This window comes from Neltuma alba, unplaced genomic scaffold, assembly GCF_004799145.2.
Source record: "Neltuma alba isolate B1F8T4 unplaced genomic scaffold, ASM479914v2 tig00002503_pilon, whole genome shotgun sequence".
NCBI lineage: Eukaryota > Viridiplantae > Streptophyta > Magnoliopsida > Fabales > Fabaceae > Neltuma > Neltuma alba.
In genome coordinates this window covers 16,513-33,123 of record NW_021632887.1, presented here as the reverse complement: position 1 = coordinate 33,123, position 16,611 = coordinate 16,513, and the positions used below count along the sequence as shown (strand labels likewise).

At 31.8% G+C, this 16,611-nt stretch overlaps 3 protein-coding genes across 3 annotated transcripts; all 3 read right to left on the bottom strand.

Moving 5' to 3' along the window:
* Positions 1–497: 497 nt before the first annotated feature.
* Positions 498–3,973, bottom strand: LOC114730413 (uncharacterized). Its single transcript, XM_028917470.1, has 4 exons — positions 3,877–3,973; positions 2,397–2,772; positions 1,397–1,785; positions 498–931 (listed from the first exon to the last, which is right to left on the bottom strand). The coding sequence occupies exons 1-4, from the start codon at positions 3,897–3,899 to the stop codon at positions 820–822; spliced, it is 900 nt and encodes a 299-aa protein (XP_028773303.1). The 5' UTR covers positions 3,900–3,973; the 3' UTR covers positions 498–819.
* Positions 3,974–6,493: 2,520 nt separating this feature from the next.
* LOC114730438 (uncharacterized) lies at positions 6,494–7,891 on the bottom strand. The gene is made up of 3 exons (XM_028917525.1): positions 7,789–7,891; positions 7,254–7,436; positions 6,494–6,769 (listed from the first exon to the last, which is right to left on the bottom strand). Exons 1-3 carry the CDS (start codon positions 7,869–7,871, stop codon positions 6,544–6,546), a joined length of 492 nt encoding a protein of 163 aa, XP_028773358.1. The 5' UTR covers positions 7,872–7,891; the 3' UTR covers positions 6,494–6,543.
* An 8-nt stretch (positions 7,892–7,899) lies between these two features.
* Positions 7,900–9,782, bottom strand: LOC114730431 (uncharacterized). Its single transcript, XM_028917515.1, has 5 exons — positions 9,615–9,782; positions 8,815–9,519; positions 8,576–8,695; positions 8,372–8,447; positions 7,900–7,952 (listed from the first exon to the last, which is right to left on the bottom strand). The coding sequence occupies exons 2-5, from the start codon at positions 9,202–9,204 to the stop codon at positions 7,945–7,947; spliced, it is 594 nt and encodes a 197-aa protein (XP_028773348.1). The 5' UTR covers positions 9,205–9,519; positions 9,615–9,782; the 3' UTR covers positions 7,900–7,944.
* Between the last annotated feature and the right edge of the window lie 6,829 nt (positions 9,783–16,611).

Here is a 16,611-nt window from a genome sequence, read left to right as displayed (position 1 = left end):
TAATCCAATAGGAGAGATGAATATTGAAAGGGAAGAGTAGAAGAGGAAAGTCAAATCTACTCAACAGTGCTTCAAGTTAAACCAACATAATCAATTTTTCTCAAATTAATCCTATTAATATTTTCTCCATAATAATTAAGTAGGAGAAGGAGGAAAGAAAATAAAGATAATACTTATAGTGTCTTAGGAAAAAAAAACAAACCATACTAAATAATTTAATTAACATCATTAATCTACTCAAATTAATTAAGTCTTACATTAAAAATCAGAAGTATATGAGCAAATAACAGCTCAGTATATGGCTTCATTTAAAATATTACTCTTTCATTTCTTAATATAAAACTCACTTTGTAGTGTAAAGATTTAGTACTATATTTAGCATCATAAATGGTCTCCATGGTCAGCATTATGCAGCTCTAAACAGAAAAATGTTTAAAAATCAATTAATATTACACCAACACAATTTGAATATTGGTCAGATTCATACACCAACATGGTAATCCATAAATCGCAACATTCTATATATCCCTTCCAATTGTTTGTAACATACAAGAAACCATCCGCATGATCAAAATCATTTTTCTTCCCTACAGCAAGAGAATAGAAACTCCTGTACAAATGAGCTGTCAGCTCGAGCACTGAAAGAAAGTTAACCGAAAAGCCTCAAGAAAAGTCAGGAAATTCCCGGAATGGAGATGCAAAATTTTGCAATAAGGTTGTCAGGCAAGAACACAGCAGACAATGTTCATGACCCCTAATTGGAAACACCGTCAGTTGTAAAGTGAAGATTAAATTTCTTCTAAGTTGCAACACATGACTTCATAGTTTTTTCCAGATGTTCATGATGCCATCCGCAAATGACTTCAGACTTCCCCACAAAGTTGTTTTCTTTGGAGCCTCAGCATCACCGATCTCCCTATTAGAGTTGTCTCTGGACAATGGGAGAGAACAAACAACCTTAACATACAATATATTAAAGATGGAAAAGTTCAATGTAAATTTCACTGGATGAAAAACAAGATGGCCTCATTTTAACCGAGGTGTTTCACTGAATGAAACAATACTTCAATGTAAATTTCATTCTAAGAAACAAATCAAGCTTTACATAGCTTTCATATTTCTTTAACAGAATTCTCTGAGTATTGATTTTTACAAAAATATGCATTAATTTTAAAATTTTCTAACGCCATATTTATTTCTGATTCTTTAAACATAGTTTAAATTTTTAACTTGATTTGAAGTTGTTTTATAAATGTTTTATATGAAAACTTAAGACAGGAATGAAACATTGAATTTTCAATTAAATGTATTCCCACCACATCCCATTTCATATCATGAATCAAAGCCATTTCAATTAGATGGTATCTTCTAAGGAGTGACAATTATGAAGACTTACATTTTTGACTCACTCACTTCTGAGGTTCCATGAACTTGCTCCATTGTATGCTTTGGACCGTCAATACTGGGAAGGTCTCTCAACGCATCATGCTCTCTTCTCTCACGTCCAGCTTTCTCAATGTTCGTTTTCTTCATTATCATATGATTTTCCGTATCAGATAACTCAGAATCGAGATCTTTGCTCTGACTACTTCCAGACATTTCACTACAAGGAGCAGAAATGTCATGCACCTCATCTTTCATTGGACGAGTTTCAGAAACAACAAAATCAGAACAACTAGACTCCGCTTCCTCAGTCCTGAAATCAGTTGGTGTCCACTGATTCGATTTGGAATGTTCAGCTTCTCTTTGCAACCGGTCACTTTCATCAGCAAATAAATGATTGTCCTGCTATTAAGATCAAAGGTAAAGGATTAGTGTTACAACAAAGTCAATTTAACAGTGATAAAATATCTAAAAGTACAAAAAAGATGATCAAATGAAGCCAGGACAGCCGGAGGGTCTACGCAAAGACATGACAAAGGAATGCCATGCAATTCTGATGAACAAGTAAAGCCATCAACCATTAATAATTTGTCTCTATTTGATTGCATGTTAATTGCTATTAGAAAGCATTACTAATAAAGTTCACAATGTATGCCAATGCCCTATCGTTCTTTTTTCCCTATCAAAGTAAGTTCACAAAATACTTGTCGTCAGCCGGAGGATCAAAATTACAAAGATTTAGCGGTGACTTTTAGTCTGGACTTTGTAAATTAATATAACAAATAAAAACAAGAGGGTAGCAAACTCAATTTCTTCAACTGGACCTCTATAGTATTGGTAAGCATTTCAGTTGATAAAATGTAAAGAACAAACTACAACAACAATAAACCTTTATCCTACTAGGTGGGATCAATTACATGGATCGCAAAACGCCATTAAGCTCTGTCAAAAACCAAATCTTTAGACATACTGTTAATTGAAAGTCGCTCAATAAATTCATGTTTGATGCTTACAGGAGAAGAGGTGATTACAGCTTCTCTAGACAAGCTCCCTTCATATGAGGTAATTGGTGGCCTTCTCTCATCTTCCCGATGCTCATTCCCAGCATCAATTTCATCTAAAATGGCCAATTGACCGTCATCTTGGATAGGCCTGTCTTTGGCAGTCTCAGTAGTATCAGAGGGAACCTTTACAGTTTCAGTGGTCCCAAATTTATTCACACTGATGTTATCTTTTCCCGCCAAATTCTTATCCATGTTGCTTGAAGAATTCAATTTGGACTTGTATTTTAACTCCTGAATGATTTCTCGAACAACATAGTAACTGCCACCAACTTCTTTCATAGTATGCTTAACATGTGGAAATTTCCCATCATTTGTTTCTCTGTACCTGAAGAGAAAAGAAGATTTAGTTTCAACGTCCATTATTGGCTAATATGAAATATGAGCACAATATTCCACTATACCAAACCTCAGATGCGACAGGATTTCTCTCCTCAACTAATTTATAATATATGAAGCGTGAAGATAGTGATGCCAACTCAGATGATGTTATGTTGATAAAATCCCCCCCCCCCCCCGGGGACCTAATAAAGCAGCTTCTACAAATGCTTGGTGGCCTTTTAAGTCAATTTTTTTAAGAGAAGGGAAGATCCTGTTCTTGACCACATAATCAGGACAACAATTAAAACACATGCAAAATAAAATTTCTTCTCCTCTGAGTATCCCTTTGTCATACCAAGGGTTAAGACCAACACCCTAAAAACTACTAATTTTTTTATCTTTGAAATCCTTGCACACTGTAATCTTTAAACGATTCAAGACACTTAAGTATGATCAAAATTTGTCAGATGCCCAATTGTGGAAAACATTAAGCAACTTACAGATTCCCCCTCAAATGAATGAAGTATATGTATTCACAATGACTGCTTTCCCTTTCGTATTTCACAAATTAACCAAAGAAAAGAAGGGGACAGCGGGAGTAATTCCATCATAACTAAGAAAGAATTCAATTAACTTCATTAATTTGATTATTTCCATAAACATGCAATTCAATAGCAATTAGGAAAGAATGAATAAGTGATCTGTTTCAATTAAAATGTTCAATTTATTTTGGTACAATTTTATGGAATTACCAGAATTCTCAGAGGAAAAAAATAAAATCATACTATTTTGATATGGTCACTTAGTCTGCAACAGTAACAAGCAGTTACTATTCCAGCAAATTTCAAAAGAAAATGCGCTATTGGATCAATGTCTTTTGGTCTTCTAATAAGCTGCTGAAACAACTCTGGATGTTGCATATTGTCCCCTAAATGCAATATAAAATATTCTTATTTGACTGTCCTACAATTTGCTTAAATAATTTAAGTACTTCAAGACAAAGCAGGTAGCAAAAAACTTCAAAAAATTTTCAATAAGCATGGCTTCAAAATTGATTAAGCACCGGCCAAACAAGAGAGAAAAAGAAGGAGGGATGAATTTGAGGAAATACTTCTTCACAAAAGACTCCACCATGGCTTTCCTTTCATCTCTTGAAAGCTTTTGACGTTTCTGATAATTTGGCTTGTCAGAAGGTACAGAAGCAGCATACGACCATGCACGCCACTGAGTATTTGACTGACCAACAGAACCGTTTGCCTCAATGAGCACTGCCAATCAACATGGCGAATACGATTACATAATAATTCAAAATATTATATAACACCTTGGCTTTGAATTAGACTCTCAAAATTGATGCCAAAGCAGCAATTGCATGAGATTAACGAAAACTAAGGAATTGAACTTCAAGTTATACGATACCACAAAAATATGCTTCTGATAACATTATGGCATTTAACAAAGATATCCAGCCATGTTAATGAACAACAGCACAACCACGCCCTTGTTTAAAGGATTGCGATACAAGATATAGAGAAGAGGATTTGGGTATATAAGGAAAAATACTTGTTCTGCCATATATTTTAAGAAGCTTTGGGTTTTTATAGACGCATGTTGTAGGCCATAGATCCTCAGCATCTACTTTTAAGAACGAATCCTGTTTTTCTAAGATAATTTTGATCTCCGAACTATCTTTGCAAGCTCTCCTTTTTCTCCCCTCCGACAAACCTTTTGCGCTCGTTCTTTGACCATGGGATCTTGTAGCAGTTGGTACAGTGCAAACTAATATTACCACTCCATCAAATCATTAACTCAATGAGCAACCAATAGATTTTTAAATTGATCCAGGGTACCCAACTCTTATTCAGTTTAACATTCTAGTTTAAACGTCCATTACTGTCCAAGTTGCATACACTACTTCTACTTCGCTAAAAGTAACAATATATCAAAGAATTCAAGAAAAATGAGGGGTGTCCCCACATCACTCTACATGCATACTGAGAATCTTGATTTTGTCACACACACATGACCAATATAAATTGCTAAATCGGCAAATCAAACGCAATTACACAGGCGCAGGCAACACACTTGATATTTCTCCCCTTGCATCCGTTACAGCACTTTGGTAGTCCCTTGAACAATCTAAACGATAATGAGTTTACCTTTTCACAGAAAAACCCCTTATGCATAAGTACAGGCCAAAAATAAACAACAAACACAGAACAGAATAAGCACGGAGACCCAAAAGTAGCAAATCACAAAAAAGAGAACCGAAAGAGCTAAAGGAAGTTACCCCATTTGGGTGGTCTGGGACGTGACAAGCGAGTGAGTCTGAGTTTGTCATTGGACAAGGAGAGGCCTCCTCTTGCAGCCATCAGGAGCTTCTTTCTCATTTCCACTACCTGCTGTTATCCGCTTGAGCTTTCCATTAATGTTAGATGTCCACCAGGTGACAGAAGAGTTTTCTCTCTGGTTATTTTGTTTTGTTTTTCCGGTGAGCGGAAAGAAGAGGAGGGCTTTGAAGCTTCTGCTTCTTCTGCCTTCGATCAAACTGAGGAGGGTTTATGGGTTTCGGCGTCAAAGACCGTTTCTAAAAAGAATTCCTGAAACGCCAAATTGGCAGTGTTAATAAAAACGCGCTGCCCAAAAATAAAACAATTTTTTGACCAAAAAAATTAGTTCTCTCTTTAGGAAATTATTAATATTATTATTTGAATCTAAATATAAGAAACAACTATACGTCGGCAGAAAAAACTATACAATTTGCATTTTGCTGGCCAAAAAAAAAAAGGCTATGCAACGTGCATTTATTGAAAAAAAAATTATTCTCCTTAAATTAGTGTCATTAAGTTAGTATCATTAAATACATAATCACATTGTCAAACGATTAGTATGAGCATGTGCTTCTGGCCCAAAAAAAAAAAGAGTATGTGCAAATATTCTTATTATTTAGTTATAAATTATTATAAAATGTTTAGAAGGTGTACTGTACTAAATCGGCCAACTCTTATTTTAACCCAAAAAGTCGTCTTTTAAGACTAGGACCAAGAATATTTTCCTTTCTTTTCTTTCTTATGAAACTTTTTCCTTTTTATTATGTCTGCTTTTAACTATGGCAATAATATTATTAATTGGAAACAATTTTTTTAGTAAAAATAACTTACATTACTAATGACTAATTATATTAGCACTAAAGCTTGCTATTATATCTAAATACTCCATCCGATCTAATTTACAAGATCCTATTCATTGGTCCTTAATAGAAAACCCTTTGTGAGACTCGATGAAACTTGTAATTAATCTCCCAAAAATTCCCTTGCCTCTTTATAATAGCTTTCCCATCCTCTTTCCCCAACAAGTTTTACCAATTAAAGGGTAATTTTGGAAAGTTGAAAAGTTTCTATCATTTAACATTTAAAATTAGTTAACATGGCCTCCTAAAAAGGACAAGAGGAAATACTTTTCAAGTATTAGTTCTTCGCTTTGGATCTGAGTATAGCTTTCCCCTTGTCTAGTTACAGCATCTATATCACAATATTCATTTTATATTTAGGGTCTGTTTGGGTGCTTCAAAACCGTGGTTTCAGAAGTACTTTTCCGCAAAACGAGGTAACCTCCTCCACATATTTATTTCGTAATCCGTAAAAGCACTTCTGAAACCATGGTTTGGTTTCTATCCAAACACTCCTTTAGTTCCCAGCAAAATCAACAAATGAAGGAACTTTCATAAATACTCCAAATGAAGACAGCAATAGGGCAATATTATGAGTAGACTAGATTACTATACATCTATACTTTGTGTTTGCCTGTAAAATCTGGCAACCCAGGGAGCAAGTTCAGTATTGTGAGGGGTCCTGGGGTTGGCAGAGTAATAATCAGACCAATAGCAAGGGGTGAGTCTATCTGTAAATCTTTTGCCAGCATAGACGCAAAACGGCAGCCAATTTTCACCTCCATTCATTCTTCTTTTCCTTTCCCTTGGGTAGGCCAGGGGTGCTTGCACATACCTGCCAATTTGTGTCAAACAACACTTTTACTAACATATTTTCTGAGCCATTTAAATACATAAAGAAATACGAATATCCTTTTTATCTTTTTCAGCTTATACATTTGCAAGGATCAGATAGCTTGAAGCATACAACTACATCGTGTGGTTATTTAGTCTTCTTGGCAACTATTAGCACATTCAGAGACCATTCTTTCCTATATTTTTATTTCTAGTAATTTTTCAAGGATAAAACCAAACCACTCTCGGATGGCGATACAAGCATAGGTGAAAGTCTTGACTAAGCGTTATGTAGAAGTGATTCCTTGCTGAAATGGGAAAGCTATGCTATGAATACCTAGTGCCTGGAGCTGGTCTAAACTCTAAAGAGAAGCCACTCCAGAAAAAACACCAGAGAACCTCCATTTAGTTTTTTTTGCATAACAGTAATATGCTAAAATGTAATCAAGAAAATTTGCTGGCTAGAAACGAGAAACAAGAAATACCTGATACCATCAATAACAGTATCCCAACAGAAGTGGGTATGACCAAACACATGGCAAGCGGATGCATCCCCCCTTCCCTCAGCCCCATGTATTGACCTTATTCGAAGCTCAAGGGAGTCTGAACCAATTATTTTTGGAAGCTTTGGATAGAATAACATCCTCTTCTCTGGACAAAGTTCCTGCCTGTGAACAAAGTAAGCAAATATTAGCCGTCAACTACCATATCACAAAGTCACGCAAATGTTTGCTGTTTAAGTCGCCCCCCAACCAGCAAGACACATCACAAAAAAAGTAGTATATTTGGTGATAATGAGAATTATGCATATAAATGTTACAAGTTTTTAAAGGATCAGTAGCTCTTTAAAGATTATTGCATCCTGTGCCATTTCTTCTTAATTTAATCCTTTTTGATGGATCATTAGATCTCATCAATCTGTTTCAAAACAGCACATACTAGTCATGCATTCAAACAAGCATAAAAGCAATAATAAAATATTTCAGCAATAAAACAAGACAAGCTTATAGTGACAAAAACCTGGGAACAAAGTGAGAAAAGGTAATTATGTGATCACATGTCATCTGAATCTCCTCTACCACATTTTGTTGCCTTTCATTCATGCCATCAAAATATAAAGCGAGGGAGATGTCTCCATTTGAAAGTCCCCTGGGCCACTTGCATGCATGAAAGTCCTTACAAGCCTAAGCCAGAAAAGAAAATACCATAAGTATAGAATCGTTGGCTGAAATAATAGCATTTAAATTAAAAGCAGACAAAAAAGGGAAATTGCCCAGTAATTGACAATCGTTAAAAGCGATACATGGCCAGAGCAACACGCACTTTCTGACTCATTAGTAATTGGATGGCGGTGTTAAGACGTGGAGTGAATTTCAAGGAAGTACATACATGGTATTGCCATGTAGCAGCAGCTAATAATCTCTGATGTCATGATTATATTTACCTTAACAATGAATAAAATGAAAATGCAATGTCCTTGTCATCAATATATAATATTTCTGCAAACATAAGAGAATATCGTACAGCACACTTAACCAGTTAATCCTCAAACAAAAACTGATGAGTTTGCTCAGACCATTAATCAGCTTTTCAAATGGCTTACTAGGAGTTAATAGAGTAGTCACCATCTCCAATGAGGGAATGCGAAGGCCTTCTATATCCTGCTCTTTGTCAAAGCTCTGCAAAAGAAAGCAGATTGCGCATTCAAACAAATAGCCCCTAAGAAACACTTTTCATTCTAGATCCAAAAAAATTTCTTGCTATGAATGATTGAGTTCATGAAAATTGACATCATCAAACCAATCACCTCATGGTACCAAGAAAACAAGGGGACGATTCCTAAGTCATCAATAACCATCGGATTTGTCTCAACTCCAAGACTCTTACATGCATCAAGCAATTTATTTAGCTTTTCAAGAGAATCAACCTGGATTAAAAAGAAAAATTACCCAAATCATCACCAGAAAGATACTAACAGAGGATCAGTGTCACATGCTTATATTCATCACCAAAAATGTCTTGCCTCGGCAAAATAAATGACCTTACATAATTTTCCCCATCACGACGACACCAGAGATCATGGTTCCCAGGTACAAAGAAGACATGTTGAAATCTTTCCTTTAGGAGAGACAGAGTGACAACAAACTTGTCATACGTCTCCGCAACATCCCCCGCAACAAGAAGAACATCTTTCTTGTGATTAATAGAGGACAAGCACTTTACCCACTTCATGTTCTCGGCATAGTCAGTATGCAAGTCAGAAACCACGAACACGCGCAAGCCAGAAGTAACCCCCAATACAGAAGGTAAAATCTGGGGTCTACCAAGGTCAACCTTTTTCATGCGACTTCCATGATTGTTCAATATTCGTTGAGAAAAATGGTTGGAGTGATGAGGCAGTCGAGAGATAGACAAACAAGAACTGAAGCCCAACATTAACTCCAATGGTGAGCAGTACTTTCAGATGTACTGCAATGATCAGAATTCACCACCAAGTACACCAAGTGATAATTTAATAGATAATGATCTTTATGCTGCAAAAAGGAAACACCAAAAAAAGAAAAAATCAGCGTTTGGTTGCTTGACAATTTAACATATGGAACAACCAAGAAAATGAATAAATGATCGCATTGCCCAATTGAATTGAACTCGAAGAAGAATATGAACCCTAACTCCGGATGAGAATGTGCTTTAGGCTTATAAATATTTCTCATACTCCTTTAAGGTCATTTGAAATTTGACAAGGGACACCTGAATGAATGCATAGGAACTATCAAGCAAACTACCCAAAATCGGAATCTGCAAATTGAAACGTAAGATACTGCAGTCTGCAGATAGAAAAGCACCTTTTTATGAGTTTCTTCTTAAATCAGAACACTACAGCTTTACTGGTTCAAGAGCAGAAAATCAGTTTTCCATACTTCCCGAATTCAAAAGACGGCAACTACCAGCTGAAGTGTCTTCGATTGAACATTGATCTTTGATTTTTGGCCTGAGAATTCATCAAATTTAGCTTTTTCCCCCCTTAAAAATCAAATTTTTCCCATATTTATTTGATTTTCGCCAACATTTTCCCTCATTTATTTAGACCTGACGGCTTTGAGCCGAAAATATCAAAATATAGATTGTTGCTCAAAACGAGTTTTTTTTCCTCTTCCAATGGCTCAAAACAAGAGCTATACTGTAAATCATTATAAATATAAATTGTAACATGATATAAAAATTGTCTATTTTGAAGTAATTCAACGCATACTTAGATCGCTGTACTCTTTTTTTAAATATTTTAAATGAGCATAAAATAAAATTATTTTCCTTATAAAATTCATTTGTAACTAAATCAAGAAAACGGGGCTAAAGGGTGAACTTTCCTACCGAATCGGGTATTGGATAACATTAATGAAAAAGTATTAGCATGATAATTAATTAACAATATGGAGTATATTTTTCTTGCCTGCAAAATATGGAGTACATAGTTATGCTTGGATTAATAAAATTATATTATGACCCAAGGTAAAATTAAAAGACATATACTCTTCCGGTCCTTAATATAGGACCCAATTCTTGAGTTGGTTTTGGTCCTAAATATAAGACCTATTTCTCATATTTATCAATTTTCTCTAAATTACCCCTATAAATACTCTCTCACACATAATCAAGTAGAAGAGGGAGAGAGGGTATTAAGAAAGATGATTATGGTATTTTGGGAAAAATATGTTACTTTTCTTATAATTAACTAACTTACCTAACTTCCTTAATCTAATCAAATTAGTTAAATGGGTCTTATATTAAAGACCGGAGGAGTATATCAAATCAAAGTTTGAATAAAAAGTGCATGTATTTAATGGCTATTAGTTTGTTGCTACATAACAAAACACTAGTTTAGAAGGTATTTGGAATATTTTAAAAGTATTTTTAAATTTTTTTTCATAAATCGAGATGAATTGTTTTATATTTATTTTATATACAGTAAAATTGTTTTTAAAATTATTGTTTGGTTTTTATTCCTCAGTTACGTGCACAATCAAATGACTGGCAAGCTTGATTCATGTACAATTGATCATCTATGCTTCATCCTAATCCGATCAGTTTTTTTTTAAAAAATTTAATTTATGATAAATATCAATAAAACATTTTCAAATGGTAACATATTAATTTTAATTTTTAAAATAATTATGATTGTTATCAAAAATTATCATTTATGTCTAATGATTTTAGGTTTTTTTTAACACTAATGATTTTAGAATTAAAGGATTTAATTTATATCTTTTTAAAGTTAAATGACCAAATAAAAAATTTGTATAAAACTCAAAGACTAAATATATATTTTAGCCTTTAATTTATTGTTAACATTGATTTTTTAAGCTAATTAGAGTTTTTTCAATCTCAAAAAAAGCATTGATTGTTTTTAGATAAGTTGAGTTTTAAGCTAATAAGAGGCAGAGTAAAAAAGGAGTTAAATTAAGATAAAATCGAATATAAATACAATGTAATACACAATCCGAATCATCTCTCTTGTAGATCCTTTTTTTATTTGAAAACCTAAACTAATCTTGTAGATCCTTTTTTTATTTGAAAACCTAAACTAAACTAAGTACCAAAAAACATTGAAAGGGTTTTGAAACTGATTTTCTTTAATAAAACTATTTTGTAAACAATGAAAATCGGATAAATCCTAATTACTAATTTTTTGGGCTTTTTAATAAAGTGATAAATGAAAATATTAATTTGGATCTTAAAGAATTCGATAATGAGATGCTTTGTGAAAATGAATCAATAACTATCCTAATTTATTTAATGATATAAGACTAACTCATATGATCATGATTGGTTTATAGAAGTTATTCTTTTTAAATTAATACTCAACTAGAACATTAATTATTTGTTAAAATCATTTCAAGCATAATTTCTATACAACTTGTATGAAAATCATACTTAGGCACAAACATAAATATATTTATAAACCAAGTATTCAGACTCGCAATTATCAATCCAAATCTTAATAATTCCAATTCAAACTAAGAATTACAACAATTTCTAGTTTAAAACCAAATATAACAAATTTCAAACAAAAAAATCATCAATTAAATAGTCTAAACAAATGACTAGAATTAAACTCCTCTTTATAGCTTTCAAACTCAAGCCATTAAATTCAATTCTAAAAAACACAATGAACTCAACCTTCCATAATTCTAAACCTAGTCACAACACAACTCAAAAATTCAGTAGCCATGGGAGACGATGATGCTCGTGGCAACGGAGTGTTGGACACCATTGATGGAGAACAAGAAAGATGAAGTTGAAAGATTCAGGGTGTGTTTGGGATCACAGTGAAGGCCTCCAAACTAACTTCTCCACCAGTGAAAACTAAAAAAAATAACTTTTGGTTTAAAACATATGTTTGGATCTGCTACAAGGGTAAATGGATTTATACTGGAAACGAACTTTTTTCCAAAAGCTCTTGCTTTCAGCTTTTCTGCTGCTATTGGTAAAAAAAGCTTCTCTACTGCACATTTCAATAGATGGGGCTCATGAGTGAGGGAGGAGAGAGAATGCATGGTGTGAGTTCCTCTTTTTTTTTAAAAAAAAATCTAGCTAGTTTGTTTTTAATATTAAAGAAATTATTTTTTAAATAATAAAATCATTTAAAAAAATAAGTTTATTATTCTTTAAAATAACTATTTTTATTTTTATAATTATAATTTTAATTTTTCTCTAACAATTATCACATTATAAAGATATAATATAAATATGTACCATTCAATAAAGTTTATATCCTTTTCAGTCATTTTACATCTAAATTTATTTTTTTATTAATCATTCAAATAATTTTCAACTTTTTAAACTGATTTTTTGACAAAAGTCAATCCAAATATAAATCACATTACACTATATGATTTTTATCTAAAATCAAATTGAAAAAAAATAATTTTTTCTACTGCTAATCTAAACACACCCTCGCGGGGTGGAGTCGCGTTTTGGGCCGCCAAGGAAAGATGAAAAATTTGAGTGTTATTGGCAGCTTGGATGTCCTGAGACTGATGAAGGAGGAAGAGTATATAGATCGCTGGACTTTTTTTTTTCCCCCTCTCTATATTTAAGAAGAAGTCGAAGGCTTGTGAGTGTGCGGCCTGTCTCCCTCGCACGATTGAGGACGTATTTAAAATAATTTATAAACAGTTTTTTATTCATAATTTACAAAATATAAAAATAAATATGCGACAAAAAATTTATATCAACTTATATGAAACGTATTTATAAGTAATTTTAATCGTGATGACAAACAGAACCTAAATCCTCCTCTAACAAATCAAATGCCCTAAAAGTTAAATCTCCAAAATGATGTGCTCTGGTCCTTCATTCTTTTAGTTTTTCCCCTCCTTTTCAGCTCCTAATTTCAATTTGTCCTCATTAATCTGCAAAATAATTTAAAAATATGTAATATCATGAAATCCCAAAATAAATTATTTAAGAACAAACATAAAGATATGACAAAATTACCTATTTTTCTCTATTTTAATAAAATCATTCTTTAATTAAAAATAATAATAAATACAAATTAACTTATTTTAGTCGATAAAACACCCCAAAAAGATATAAAATAACAAGAAAAAACAAAAGTTTATCAAGAAAAAGTATTTATAAATGCTTTTATAAATTATGCACTAATGAAATCTTTATATTGATGAGAGTAGAATTCTAATTTCTACGTTAAAAATAATGCAAAATTTTATTAAAAAAATAATAAACGTTGACGATAAGTTCTGCAAATTTGTGTCCTAATATTTCCCCGGCAGTTATGGGCGTCATCTATTACACACACCCACCCCTTTCCGCCAAAAGCCTCCCACCTTTCACGCGGGTCCAAGTATTTTTACGGATAGGATCCTCTTCACTATTATGTTACGCCATTTTTTCAATTTTGTAAAAATAAATAAATAAAATTAAACTGCTAAATTTTAGTCACAGTAATTTAAAATAATAATAAAACATATTTTATAAAATATAAATTCAAATTGTTCCAATTTCAATTTTATAAATTGTAACGGTTTACGAGAACTGCAAAAAACAAATCACTATAGTTCATGCCATATTTTTTTCAAAAAAAAAGATTTAGCAAGGCTTTTACTTTTGGTAGGGAGCATTGAAAATGAGGGATTGGGATTGAGATTACAATTGAAAAAATCTATTAAGAGAGTGTTTAATATAAGAAATTGTTTGATATATGGGATTAGCCAAAGCCATGTATGTGGGATTGGAGAATACCATGGGGGGAAGTGGTATTCTCTAATCCCACCTTTATGAGTTTGTCTAATCCCATATAACAAACAATTACTCATGCTAAGTATTATTTTAATGATTTTTTTCAATTACAATCCCAATCCCAATCCCTCATTTTCAATGCTCCCTACCAAACGGGACCTTAGTACCATGCGATATTCCCATGGGGTTCATTGTTTGTCGCTTTGTGTAGAGCTTATTGTGTCTTAAAAAAAAAAGAAAAAGAAATAACTAAACTAATAGAAGCTAAGTCTAACGAAAAAAACTAATATCGTATAACGTAATAAATTAATATATGAATTTTTATTAGGAAGGATACACATATTTAGTACTGATAATTTGTCAAACGATATTGTCTCTAATAGAAAAATATATATGCTTATATATATAAAAAAAAAAAAAAAGAAACGATTATAAGTATAAAGATTACAAAAAGAGAAGCTATCAATAATTATAGAAATACAGCATCGAACTTTCAGAAGAATTATGCAAAATGAAATAAATTAAACTAAGTTAGGATATACCATATCCCTTTACGTGCCATTAACATATTGCTTAAGATTAACTATAACGACGACGACATTGATGAGAACTCACTACAAATATTTTAATTTCACATGTTTAATAACAATAAAAAGATACCAGTACATCCACACAACACGCAGATAATGCAAAAATTAAGCAACGGAAATAAATAAATAAATAAATTCGTGATCACCCGATATGAGAATTAAATTAAGTTCGAAAGGATTTTATTTGATTTGCTTGTTTATTTCGCAGACGACAGAAAGCAAGTTACGAAAGAAATTTTGAATCAAATCAAGCAAAGCAACCACATATCTGCTTGATCCAATCCATCGTTTATTTGATTTGTTTCTCTAACCAGGACACGTTAAAAAATAAATATTGCCCACTTAAGCTTTTGAGTTAAAAAAATTTCAATGTACATCATCACCAACATATTTTTCTGACAATAATTATCCATGCATTTTCAATATTTTAATTTAATATAAAACCTGTTTCAATTCTTGTAAAATAAGAATTTTTTTGTTAAACAGTTTTTCATTTCCCCTCACGTGGGCTTGTCAGATGAATTAATCAAAGTTTGATATGACTTTAATTTGAAACTGAGCCAAATAAGTCTAAAAAAAAATAGCTATATATACGTATCGGTATGAGTATGATATATCATATAACTTCTTTTCTTTTTTCCCCATTATATATGTTATGGCTTTCCTTAAATGTTGTGTAGTATATACTTCTCTGATTCTAAGTATAAGACATATTTTATACACTATAAAATGAATTTTATATTTAAAATTGGAGGAGTATAAAATAAAAGCATGTTATAATAATATGTTGTGTCGATGCATCTTCATGCTGATAATGTTACAATTAGCAAAATTAATAACAAAAAAAACCTTTATTTTGATATGCCTTACATGGAATTAAGCATATCCTTTTGTTGGAGATCAAAGAAATCAGATTATCAAGTAAGTGAATCTTAAATATACAAACATATGTACATGTGTGTGTATATATATGTACAAGACATATATCTTGTAAATATATGGATCATATTGTTTATATTCTGTGAATAATATGTCTTTTTACCAATTTTATAAATACATAACTATAAATATAAACAGATAGAAAGAAGAGTTGAGTAGGCCTTATATATTTGCACGAAGCCTTAAATAAATTGCATTACTTATAATTTATATATAACAATTTTTTTATGCTTTTTTAACTTTAATATTGATATGAATATTATATGAGGATAAAATAAAAAGTAAGATTAAAAAGTTGTGGGGAGAATGAGATAGGCATTATAACGGGATGGGAATGAATAAAAAGGACAAAACCAGACTTGCCTTCTACTCCACTCCCAAATTCCCAACATATATTCATTCGTCCATCATAGCTATCTATTCTCATTCTTTGAACCTTCATGTCAGTATGAAAAGAATTCAATAAAAAATTCAATCTTTTTTTTTACCAGAAAAAAATTCAATCTTTGAAATCATCCATAATTGAATATCAATATCAACATTCTCAATCCTCAATACATATATATAATTCGTGAAAAAAACAAGTCTCTAACTTATGAATGATGCGATCTATCCAAATTTTCAATAAAAATGAATAATTTATATCTATATTTAAAATAAAAAACATTGCTAATAGTTCACATTAATAAAACAATATAGAATTTATGAAGAATATTGTTGTTACTCTCTCTTGTTCTTTATATGAGAATTAATGGAGAGTGAAATTTAGCTTTAAATCTCAATTTATTTTGTTTATCATATTTATCATTTTTTTAAACGGAATTATCTAACTTATACATCTATATATAGTATGATATAACATTGGGGGTACTTTAAGGAGATCTCAGGTTACATTTATTATAATTAACTAATTTATCTATTTTTCTTAATCCATTTGAATTAGTTAAATAGCTCTTGTACTACTTTTAGTCCTTGATATAAAATTTAGTTGATTAATTTGGGGAGATTAAAAAAATTATTTAAACTAATTATTTGTAATAAATAAGTATTGTCT

Bases quoted from the DNA above. Each gene is read 5' to 3' on its own strand.
- LOC114730413 (XM_028917470.1), bottom strand. From the start codon at position 3,899: ATGGTGGAGTCTTTTGTGAAGAA. The intron at 1,786-2,396 runs GTAAGCATCAAA...TCTTAATAGCAG, and splicing joins CTGTAATCACCTCTTCTCCT to GACAATCATTTATTTGCTGA. The intron at 932-1,396 runs GTAAGTCTTCAT...CCCATTGTCCAG, and splicing joins GAAGTGAGTGAGTCAAAAAT to AGACAACTCTAATAGGGAGA.
- LOC114730438 (XM_028917525.1), bottom strand. From the start codon at position 7,871: ATGAATGAAAGGCAACAAAATGTGGTAGAGGAGATTCAGATGACATGT. The intron at 7,437-7,788 runs GTTTTTGTCACT...CTTTGTTCACAG, and splicing joins TTTTCTCACTTTGTTCCCAG to GCAGGAACTTTGTCCAGAGA. The intron at 6,770-7,253 runs GTATTTCTTGTT...ACAAATTGGCAG, and splicing joins ACTGTTATTGATGGTATCAG to GTATGTGCAAGCACCCCTGG.
- LOC114730431 (XM_028917515.1), bottom strand. From the start codon at position 9,204: ATGTTGGGCTTCAGTTCTTGTTTGTCTATCTCTCGACTGCCTCATCAC. The intron at 8,696-8,814 runs GTAAGGTCATTT...TTTTTAATCCAG, and splicing joins GTCGTGATGGGGAAAATTAT to GTTGATTCTCTTGAAAAGCT. The intron at 8,448-8,575 runs GTGATTGGTTTG...TTTCTTTTGCAG, and splicing joins TGTTTTCTTGGTACCATGAG to AGCTTTGACAAAGAGCAGGA.